Source organism: Orycteropus afer, unplaced genomic scaffold, assembly GCF_000298275.1.
Source record: "Orycteropus afer afer isolate SDZICR_OR568_19922 unplaced genomic scaffold, OryAfe1.0 scaffold00188, whole genome shotgun sequence".
Taxonomy (NCBI): Eukaryota; Metazoa; Chordata; class Mammalia; order Tubulidentata; family Orycteropodidae; genus Orycteropus; species Orycteropus afer.
Genome location: NW_006921775.1, coordinates 2,298,585 through 2,310,120, shown reverse-complemented (window position 1 = coordinate 2,310,120; position 11,536 = coordinate 2,298,585). Strand labels below are relative to the sequence as shown.

Sequence of the window (11,536 nt, the reverse complement as noted above, 5' to 3'; positions counted from 1 at the left end):
GGACAACATCAACTCTACCTTTAATTTTTGGAGAGGGATGTGGTGAATGCCCCACATTTTTCTCGTCTTGAGTTGAACCACCAAGTTTTCCGACCCTAGCCACCCACCAGTCTGTCCACCAGCTCAAGGTTGTTGACAAAGCCAATCACTCCAGCAAATCCGCGGAGACTGTCTACCAACCATCAAGTGGCCGCTGAATGTGAGAAGTTCTTGGAATTTGAAGGAATCCCGAAGGAACCGAAGAAGTGGGGCCAATAAAGTAACCACGCCCCAATCTCTTCCTTTATTGGGACGCGAACTGAAGGTCTGGATGGAGGCAGCCGCCGTCAGAAACAAACTTGGCCCTCCGCCACCCTCTGCCCCTGTCCCCGCCCCCGCCCCATTAAGTGGGGAGGAGCGACAGATACAATGGATCCTCCTGCGGCCTTTGTGCGAGCTTGGAATCCAGCTGTCGCCGCCCCACCGAGCCCCCAGCCCCCTGAGGGCGCGCATTTCCGGGCCGCCCACTGCCACGCTCGCCTCGGTAGCTGCTGTCCGGGCAGAATCGAGAGCCGCCCCCGCCCGGTCCTTGGCAGTCCAGCCCCAGTCGCCTGCCGAAATGCCGGTCGATTTCACCGGGTACTGGAAGATGCTGACCAACGAGAATTTCGAGGAGTACCTGCGCGCGCTCGGTAAGCCCCTGCCCGGCACACTCGCCCCGGGGGCGCAGCGACGCAGCTCCGCGGGTCCCCGTAGCCGTCCCGAGCCCACGTCGCCAGCTCTCGGCCGGGGCGAGTCGCAGGCCAGGGCGTCCGCGGCCACGGCTTAGGGTGGTCAGCATCCTGCGAACTGGAGGACTGAGGGTTGTCGGGGCTAATTAGCGGCAAATGTCTGGTAGTTGGCCCTGGAAGACGTAGGTAATTTCGTTAGGAAAGCTGGACTTGGTTTGCTAGTTTTTGTCTTAAAAGGGCTGAAAACTTTGTTGCAAATAAAGCCACAGACGGGCTGCTCGCATAGACAGAGCAAAGCCATCGGGAAGCCCTAAAGGTGTTCCGAGCCCAGCGGGCTTCTGGAGCCCCTGCTACTCTGGGCACGGTTCTCCGAAGTTTCCTTGCCAACTGTCTGCCTCTTTCTACTCCTGCAGATGTGAATGTGGCCTTGCGCAAGATCGCCAACTTGCTGAAGCCAGACAAAGAGATCGTGCAGGACGGCGACCATATGATCATCCGTACGCTGAGCACTTTTAGGAACTACATCATGGACTTCCAGATCGGGAAGGAGTTTGAGGAGGATCTGACGGGCATAGACGACCGCAAGTGCATGGTGAGGACTCTCCAGCATGTCCCCCACGTCTTCTGCCCAGGAGCCTGGCCAAGGGCTGGGTTCATCTGGGAGGGAGGCAAGGCTCTACCTGCTCTCAGGACCGCGGGGATCTTCCCATTCCCACCTGCACAGTAGGCAGCACCGACTCATCTAGAGTCCCCTCTGTGAAAGCCGATGGTGATAGTTATGAAGGCTGGGGTTTGTTCAGTCTCCTCTGTGTCCAGGCTTCGGGCCAAGTGCTTTATACACATGACTTCACTTAAACCTCACAGCAACCTTTGGGTGGTATGAGTACACCGCCCATTTTGCAGATGAGGAAATAGTCTCAAAGAGTTGAAGTAACATACCCGGACTAACAGACTTAGGGAAGGACTAGGCTGGAATCACAAGCAAGTCTGCCTGACTCTGCAGTCTGGGCTTTCTCCTGCGATCGCACTATCAGCTGGTCAAGGAAGGAGAGAAGGACAGGAGGAAAGAAAGAAGAAACCCCTTTGAAGTATAAACTTCCCATGTGGCCTGGCATAAAGCCATTCTAGCAGCAGGGGGTATTATGCTCTTTGTCTAAGCCTTCTGACCCTCTGTCTCACCCCTCCTCTTCCCAAAGCTGGCCTTTGGCCCCTGGCCACCCCTTGCCCCATCTGTCTTCTGCTGCCCACTGTGCTTCCGTTAAACTGGTGCAGCCGACACCTCAGTAGGTTAGTGCTACTGCCGCCCGGGCTGCACGGGGAGGGGGAACCATCCTAGCCTCCATAAGGGTGGGAAGCTGGTGACCGGGAGACCCCAATTAGCACTGCCACAACAGACTCCGGAAGGTCAGCCACAGGCCTCCATCAACATTCCTGGGTCACTGGGAAGTCAGGGAGCTCCTGGTCTTCCTCCACTGGCCTTGGGTCCAGAGCCAGCTTATGCTCACTCCCTGGGAGCTGCCTTGCTTATTACTGGTGCTTTTGCCCACTCCTCACCCTTTTCCAAGGGTTTGCTGTGTGCCCTGCACAGTGCCAATTACTTTACAGCATAATCCAGTGAGGGAGGGAGGGCTTCGTGACACGCTATCATGCAGTGACTAATGCTCAGACAGGGGAAGAGACTTGCTGGAGTTGTAATTTGAACCTTAGGCCTTTTGACTTTGAAGCCCACACTCCTGATCTCTGCTGGGCTCCTCTTTGCTGGTTTGCGGAAACAAGACGGGTGAGGTTTGTTAGGCTGTGGTTGAAGGAGTGCCTGAGTCTGGGAATAAGCCCCAGGCCTGGACGACTCATCTCTCCCATCTCTTGTTTATTCATGTGAAGTCAGTCAGGAGTTGGTATCTGAGTCTGCTGTTTGTAATGGTGAAGGAAGAGGGGGTGGCCAGCAGGAATGTCCTTGGATAGGCCAGTAGTGCAAGAAAACACTGTTATTGTAGGGAAATGGCAGGTTGTGTCTTTAAAAGGCTTAAGGCCTCTTATCTGCTACAGAGGCTCACAGTGGAAGAGGAAGCTTTCAGAAGGGTCTGTCTGGGGGAGCTTGGGCCCTGTGTCTCTGACTACTGCATAAGATCTGCCCCGAGGCCTACTGTATGGAACGCCACGCCGCCGTAAGAACTGTTGTCCCCAGCTCACTCAAACATCAAATATCTCTATTTATTTTGGGTCAGTGTGACTTCTGGCATGTGCTAACTTTGTTTGGCTAATTATCTTCACTCTCATTCTCTCCTTCATCCATTAGTGGGTGAAATATTTACTGATTACCTAGTAATAATACTAGCTAATACTCAAGTGTTTACTATGTGTCAGGTACTATTCTAATTTTATGTGAAGTCACTTAAACTCCACAACACCATTTTCAATCCCATTTTACAGATAAAAAACCAGGAGTAGGCTTACTTGCTGTGTGGCCTTGGCCGAGTTAAATGGTGGAGGGGGAGTTGAATTGGATCCACCTAACTCCAGGGTTGTTGCCATTGCACTGTTGTTGTTGATGTTAGGTGCTGTTGAGTTGGTTCCGACTCATGATGACCCTCTCTCTACATAGCACAACACAATTCTGCCCTGTCCTGCACCATCCTCACAATTGTTACCATGTTGGAGTCCATTGTAGCAGCCACTGTGTCAGTCCGTCTCATTGAGGGGCTTCCTTTTTTTGCTGACTCTCTTCTTTACCAGGCATGATTTCCTTCTCCAGGATGAGTCCCTGCTGGTAACATATCCAAAGTACATGAGATGAACTCTTGCCCTCCTCACTTCTAAAGAGCACTCTGGCTATACTTCTTCCAAGACACATTTGTTCATTCTTCATCGTATATTCAATATTCTTCGCCAACACCATAATTGAAAGGCATCAATTCTTGGGTCTTCCTTATTCATTGTCCAGCTTTCATATACATGAGGTGATTGAAAATACCATGGCTTGGGTCAGGCACATCTTAGTTCTCAAAGTAACATCTTTACTTTTTAACACTTTAAAGAGGTCTTTTTGCAGCAGGTTAGTACAGTGGTTAAAGAACTTGGCTGCTAACCAGAAGATCAGCAGTTCAAACCCACCAGCTGTTTTGTGAAAGATAGATGTGGCAGTCTGCTTCTGTAAAGATTACAGCCTTGGAAACCCTGTGGGACAGTTCTGTGCTGTCATACAGGGTCACTATGAGTCAGAATTGCCTCAACAACAGTTTTGCATTGGATTTCATTTTGGTTTTGTAGCAGATTTGCCCACTGTAATACATCATTTGATTTCTTACTCTTACTTCCATGGGTGTTGATTCTGGAGCAAGTAAAATAAAATCTTCATAACTTTAGTCTTTTCTCCGTGTATTGTGATGTTGCTTATTGATCCAGTTGTGAAGAATTTTGTTCTCTTTATATTGACATGTAATCCATACTGACTGAAGTCTGATCTTCATAAGTGCTTCAAGTCCTCTTCTCTTTCCACAAGCAAGGTTGTGTCATCTGCATATTGCAGGTTGTTAATGAATCTTCCTCCAATCCTGATGCCACATTCTTCTTTCTGTAGTCTACCTTCTTGGGATTTTGCTCAACATACAGATTGAATAAGTATGGTGAAAGGATACAACTCTAACCCATACCTTTGCTAATTTTAAACCATGCAGTATTGCCTTGTTCTGTTCGAATGGTCTATGTACTGGTTCCTCATGAGTACAATTAAGTGTTCTGGAATTCCCATTCTCTGCAGTTATCCATAATTTGTTATGATCCACACAGTTGAATGCCTTTGCATAGTCTATAAAACACAGGTAGACCGCTTTCTGGTATTTTATGCTTTCAGCTAAGATCCTTCTAACATCAGCAGTGATAACCCTCATTCCATATCCTCTTCTGAATCCAGCATGCGTTTCTGGAAGTTCCCTGTCAATGTACTGCCACAACTGTTTTTGAAATTATCTTCTGCAAAATTTTACTTGCATGTGATATTAATGATTTGGTTCTATAATTTCTGCATTCTGTTGGATCACTTTTCTTTGGATTGGGCACAAATAGCAATCTCTTCCAATTGATTGGCCAGGTAGCTGTCTTCCAAATTGCTTGGCACAGGTGAGTGAGTGCTTCCAGCATTGCATCCATTTATTGAAATATCTGTGATAGGTCATTCCATCAATTCCTGGAGGCTTGTTTTTCACCACTGCCTTCAGTGCAGTTTGGACTGCTTCCTTCAATACCATTGGTTCTTGATTATATTTTCCCTCCTAAAATGGGTCAATGTTGGCCAATTCTTTTTGATACAGTGACTCTGTATATTCCTTCCATCTTCTTTAAATGCTTCCTCTGTCATTCAGTATTTTGGCCATAGAATCCTTCATTATTTCTACGCAGGCTTGAATTTTTTTCTTCAGGTTTTTTCTTCAGCTTGAGAAATGCCAGGAGTGTTCTTCCATTTTTGTTTTCTAACTCCAGGTCTTTGCATATTTCATTTTAATACTTTACTTTTCCTTCTGAAGCCACCCTTTGAAATCTTTTATTTAGCTCTTTTACTTCTTCATTTCTTCCCTTTGCTTTAGCTACTCTCCATTCAAGAGCAAGTTTCAGAGTTTCTTCTGACATCCATTTTGGTCTTTTCTTTCTTTCCTGTGTTTTTAATGACCTTTTGCTCTCCTCATATGTATGATGTCGTTGATGTCATCCCACATCTGGTCTTATTCTTCAGATGGTCTCTAAAATTGGCCCTCCTAGACTAGAAGATGGGGCAATCTACTTCCGTATGATAGTGCCTCGGAAACCCAAGGAGGGGTCACTATGAGTCAGGTCCAACTTGACAGCACATAACAACAACAGACTAGTTTTAATTTTCTTCAGCTTCAACTTGAACTTGGCTGTGAGCAATTGTTGGTCCATTTCACATTAAGCCCCTGGACTTGTTCTGTGTGATATCGAGCTTCTCCATCATCTCTTTCCACAGATGTAGTAGATTTGATTCCTGTGTATTCCATACGGTGACGTCCACCTGTATAATTACCATTTATGCTATTGGAAAAAAGGTGTCTGCAATGAATAAGTTGTTGTTCTTGCAAAATTCTATCATGCAATCTCCAGGGTTGTTTCTATCACCAAAGCCATATTTTCCAACTACCAATCTTTCTTCTTTGTTTCCAGCTTTCTCATTCCAATCACCAGTAATTATCAATGCATCTTGATTGCAGGTTTGGTCAATTTCAGATGCAGAAGTTGTTAACAATCTTCAATTTTCACTGCACTCTACTTGCTGCTTTTCCTCACCTGCTTGTCATTGCACTAGGCCCTGGGGACACAGCTAATGCCTTACCATCCTGGATGTCCAAGAACTCACAATTATAGTACAGCATGATCAGCTGCTCCATGGAAGGAAGATGAGGCAATCTACTTCTGTAAATATTTACAGCCTTGGAAACCCAATGGGGGTCGTCATGAGTCAGAATTGGCTTGATGGCAGTAGATTTTCCTTGTTTTTTATTTTGCTTTATGATCAATAGTGACGAAGGGGAGCACAGAAGATTGCAACAGCACAGAGGAGGGAATCCCAGAAGGATTTCTGGAGGAGGTAAATGAACTTAATTCTAAAGGTCAGGGAGTTAGGAAGAGAGTGTCTAGGGGCATAAAGGAAGCAGCCAATGGCCATCTTCTTTTCTACACCTAGCACCAGGACTGGTAGGTGAGCAGACAAGGGGGCCTGAAGCTAGAAAAACCAAATGGAACTGGGCTAGGATTCATGGTCACCTCTTCTGCCCCAGGACTCAGGGCAGCCCACTCCAAAGTAGACAGCCACTCACTTACCCTGTTTGTTGTCTGCTGGAGGGATAGCCCCTCTGTTCAGGCCTTCCTTTGACCACCCTTCTGTCTGGGCTACCCCACACATGGTGTGCAGCTTTGGACCACTGTGAGGAGCATGAGTGGAAAGAATATTGAATAGTAGAATTATAGAAATTGACACACTTGAAGGTTGTGAATGCCTAAGGGGAGCTATGTGCCAAGAGGCCACACTGTCTGAGGACTCTGAGGGTCCCCAGGAGTCCTCGGCAAAATGGTTGCCCAAGATAGCTTTTCCCACTGCCTCTTCTGCCCCATGCCTCCTATACCCCACAGGCAGGATCAGTGGCAGGGAGGAGGCCAGTTATCAACATCAGTTTGGCCCCATTCTAATGCTATTTTCCCAGCATGGTACAGGGGTGTCATTCATCCATTTATTTGTTTGCTCATTCCAATATTAGTTCCACAAGCATTCCCTGGTGCTTACTGTATCTTTGAGGTCCTAGCTGGTGCCAATGGTTAACACACTCAATGGCTGAACAAAAGGTTGGAGGTTTGAGTCCACCTAGAAGTACCTTAGAAAAAAAGCCTAGTGTCTACTTCCAAAAAATCAGCCACTGAAAATCTTACAGAGCAGAATTCTGCTCTGACACACATGGGGTTGCCATGAATCAGAATCAACTTGATGGGAACTAGTTTGATTTTTGTTTGTTTTTACTCTATTCTTTGCAGCTCCTTGTGCCATGAGAGGGGTACTGAGAAGAATCTCACAAAACTGCCCTCAGAGTTCAGTGTAGTGGGAGAGGTGGACCAAAGCAGCCAATCATAGTGAAATATGATAATGTGGTGGTGGGAGGGGCAGGCAGAGAAAGCTCTTCACTCTGGCCTGGGAGGTCAGAGAAGGTTCCCATAGGAAGTAGAATCTAAGCTGTGGCTTGAAGGATAGATAGGAAGTAGCAAGGCAATCAGTAAGGCAATGAGAGGAAGGCCAAGGCCAAGAGTGTAGCATTTGGCATACCTTGTTTCAGACCTAAACTACACCAGGTCCTGACCTCAAACCTGAGGCATGAAGGCATTTTCATGGAGTACCCAAGGAGCAAAGGAGACATATACATCTTCAGGCTATTTAAGGCCAGAGATGGAAACACAGAGGGCTGAGGATTACAGAGCTGGAGAGTTAGAGGAGCAGAGTCAGGGAAGGCACCCTGGAGGAGGTGATAGACTGAGCAGGGCTTTGGAAGACAATTAAGAATTAGAGTAGATGTGGGGAAGGATTAACAACATTCCAGGCAAAGGGAACTGCTTGCATAAAGGCCCATAGATGAAAAAAAGTCGGGTTGGGTGTGAGAGGGGTGCAGTCTTACAAGATTTAAGTGTGACTGGACTTCAAATTATGGCTGAGGAAAAGGAGAGCAAAGAGAACTGCATAGTGAGCCTAATTGTGACCAGCAGGCATGGGCCCTTGCAGAATTGTATGTTGGGAGAGGTGTAGTGAGGCAGACATCCCTCTCTAAAGGTCCCAGAGGCCCTCTCTGAGCTCTGATCCTGCCTCTTTTCCATGGGAGCCTCCTCTGTGTTCTAGAATAGTAGCCAGAGGGTGAAATACAGCCTGCAGATGTGGTTTGCTTGGTGTGCACAAAAATGTTTGAAAAGTTTAATAAATAGTTGCCAGTAATTGCCAAAGGTTGGGAGAGTTTATAAAAAAATCCATATTTCTGGCTGTTTATCAAAAACAAAAATCAAGATTGCCAAAAATACTGGGCACCCATTGATTCCTATGGGATGTCAAGCTCTAGAGCACCATACTCACTTTAGATGGGACATTCTCCAATTTTCTGCAGTCATCACCCCACCCTTTACATGAAGTTGAAGTTCAAATGGCCATTTGTATTTGCTTGTACTGTGATTTTCTTTAGAGCTTGGTTCTCAAAACACAGACCAGTGTCGTGGGGAACTTCTTAGAGATACAAATTATCCAGCCCCCTGCCCCTGACCTACAGAATCAGCAACTCTGGGAGTGGGGCCAGCAGCCTCTGGTTCAATAAGCCTTCCAGGTGAGTCTGATGCAGCTAAAGTCTGAGAAACACTATAGAGAAACATCTCTTTGCATCCACATCTCTATAAAAAGTGGGACAATTAAGTAGAGAGTGCCAGGTGCCCTTGGCTAGTTTAGTCCATCTTCTGATCCCAATGGACACTGCAGCCCATACCCAGAACCACCTGAAATCACTCTGTGATTGTTCCCAAGGCTGAGATGTGGAGGTGGTTACAGCTGTGTATCTCTGGACCACACAACTCACCCTTCTAGTCTGGTCTGTGTCTGTTCAGGTTTTCTATGACCGAAAAACAATAAGGGCTATCATTTTGGTAGAAATGGCAGGTCCTGGTTTCAGGAGCACTTTTCCCCCACTGTCTCCAGCCCATTGAAATGTAATACTGAGCCTAGGTGGAGCCCACTGTCGTTTATTGGATATAATAGATGTGGGCTTTGGCAGGATTGCGGCCTTGAGAAAGAAAGGTGCTCTTCAACTTCAAACCTCATTCCTGGGCAAGAGAGTCTCTCGGAATGTTCCAGTTCTTTGCCCCCAACTCCCCCAGCAGAAGCAGCTTTTGTGGGAGAAGACTGAGCCCGGGCCAGGAATCATAGCTGTGAGCCTGGCTATGCGGGGTGGTGGCAGAGGGACCATTTGTCATTACACTATGGACACTGGCTCAGGTTTTTACAGGAGGAGGTGCCTTTGTTCATCCTGGAGTCTGGCACCTCCTCCCCTGGCGGAGGCCTCGCCTTCCTATCCAGCTCTGAACTTACCATGACCCCTACACAGAGCCTGCCTTCTGCTTCAAGCCCTCTGCTGCTTTCTTTGTTTTTACTATAAAAAGAAAAGAATTCAAATAGCACAGGAGAGTGTGGAATGAAAAGGAAACGACCCCTTCCCCCACTTAGCTCAATTCCCACTCCCCAGAGGTTATCACTGTTACTGTTTCTGTCGGATCTGTCCAGAAATCTTCCTAGCTTATATAAGCTACCAGTTGACCAATCAATCTATCAGTATCTCTTCTTAAAGCCTAAGAAAGGAGAAAAGGATCCATACTACACATTTATCTGCACACTGTTTTTTTCACCTAGTGATTTTTTTGTGTCTTTTCATATTTAGCACTTAATTGATTTTCTGAATTCATTTTTTAACCATTTTATGTGTTTCCTTTCCTTCTCTCCTTCCTTACTTCCATGCTTCTATTCATCCATCCATCCATTCATCCAGTTACAGATGGTAAAATGTGAAATCCACCAAGAAGCCTACTTTGCTTTACATTCTTGCCAGCTTTCTGGTCCTGTTCTTGATCCATTAAAGAAACCTCTTTGTTCTTATTTAAAAAAAAAAAAAAAAAAAATGCATTGCCAATGGTAGCATTAACTCCCTGGACTGCAGAGCTGACAGTGTCTTGGGTTTGGGAGCCTCCTGAGAGCTGCCCTGCCCAGATTAGGTACCTGCTCTCAATCTGCTCTTGTTCCAGGCACTCAGCTGGGTCCTTTCCTGGATGGAAACACAGGCTTTCTTTCATGTCTTAGTTAAAGTTCTCTGACCTTTGAAATCAGTGTCAGCAGCATGCTTTTGAGGATTACAAAAAGAATTAAAGCAACCCAAATAAAATTCATAAAGTAGCTCCCCAAAATCACACTGTTTTTCTGTTTTGTTTTGCGTCGGGCAGGAACAAAGGAAAATAGCATTTAGTAGATCCCTACTGTCATGCCTACACCAGGTACTTGTGTTTTTCTCTCCTTTGATCCCCATAGCAAATGCTGTTCTGTGAGTATCATACCCATTCTATGGATGAGAATCTGAGCCTCAGAGAGGTAAATGACTTTTGAGCTCAAGGTCATCTGCTGGCTGGTGGCAGGGGAAGGATTCTAACCAGTCTGTTTATGAAGCTTTCTACCACCAGGTCTACCAGTATGACTTCTGCTGACTGGCACCTCCATTCCTTATTATGAGCTTCACTCCAACCTGAGGTATGGTAGCATCACAGGGGTGTGTAGAGGGAATGCTGGGCTTGGAGCCGAAATATTTGGTTTAGAATTATCCTCTATTACCTAACTGGCAGAGTGACTTTTTTTTTCCCCCTTCTAGAACATTTGTGTGTGTGTGGTTTAGGTGAAAGTTTACAGAGCAAATTCATTTCCCATACAGCAGTTCATACACAGTTTGCTTCGTGACATTAATTGCAATCCCTATAATCGAACAGCTCTCTTCCTACTTTTTCCCTGTAGTTACCTCTTCCCTATGTCCTTCTTTCCTATTCATGCCTACCCTCTCAGCTATCATTCTGTGCAAATACTGCCCCTCTGATTTCCCATGATTGATTGTTCTAAGGAATGTACCTACCTGGTGTAAATGTTCACCTTCTATGACTGAATTGGGCTGGAAACCACAGGATTGAGTTCAATTCCAGGCCTGAAGGGTGACTGTGGTCTTGGGGGTTACACCAGTCTCTGTCAGACCAGTAAGCTTGATTTTTTTTTTTTTTTATTTTGAGCTTTGTTCCATATTTTTCTCCCACTGTATCCCAGATCTCTTGCACTGACCCCTTTTGGAGTGGTTGACAGTGGTAGCCAGGCACCATCTAGTTCTCTGGTCTAATGGTCATATATGCTGAGGTTTGCATGATCCACTAGTCCCTTGGAATAATTATTTCCCTACGTCTTTGGTTTTCTTCATTCATCTTGGCTCTGGATGAAAAGAGACCAATTGTTGCATCTAGATGGCTGCTTGCAAGCTTTTAATACCCCCATCGATACTCACCTCACCAATGAAGGATGTGTTGTTGTTGTTAAGTGCATCGAGTTGTTTCCGACTCATAGCGACCCAATGCACAGCAGAACGAAACACTGTCCGATCCCGCGCCAGCCCCACAATCCCTACTATACTTGAGCCCATCATCACAGCCACCATGTCAATCCAACTCGTTGAAGGCCTCCCCCTCTTTCGTCGACCCTCCACCCTACCAAGCATGACATCCTTCTC

At 46.3% G+C, this 11,536-nt stretch overlaps 1 protein-coding gene across 1 annotated transcript in view; it reads left to right on the top strand.

The window, feature by feature from the left end:
• Window positions 1-408: 408 nt before the first annotated feature.
• The window catches only part of RBP1 (retinol binding protein 1), a 45,206-nt gene continuing 34,078 nt past the window's right edge, over window positions 409-11,536 (top strand). The window contains 3 exon segments of the mRNA XM_007947513.1: window positions 409-555; window positions 557-671; window positions 1,124-1,302. Of these exon segments, the coding sequence (XP_007945704.1) occupies window positions 409-555; window positions 557-671; window positions 1,124-1,302 (441 nt within the window).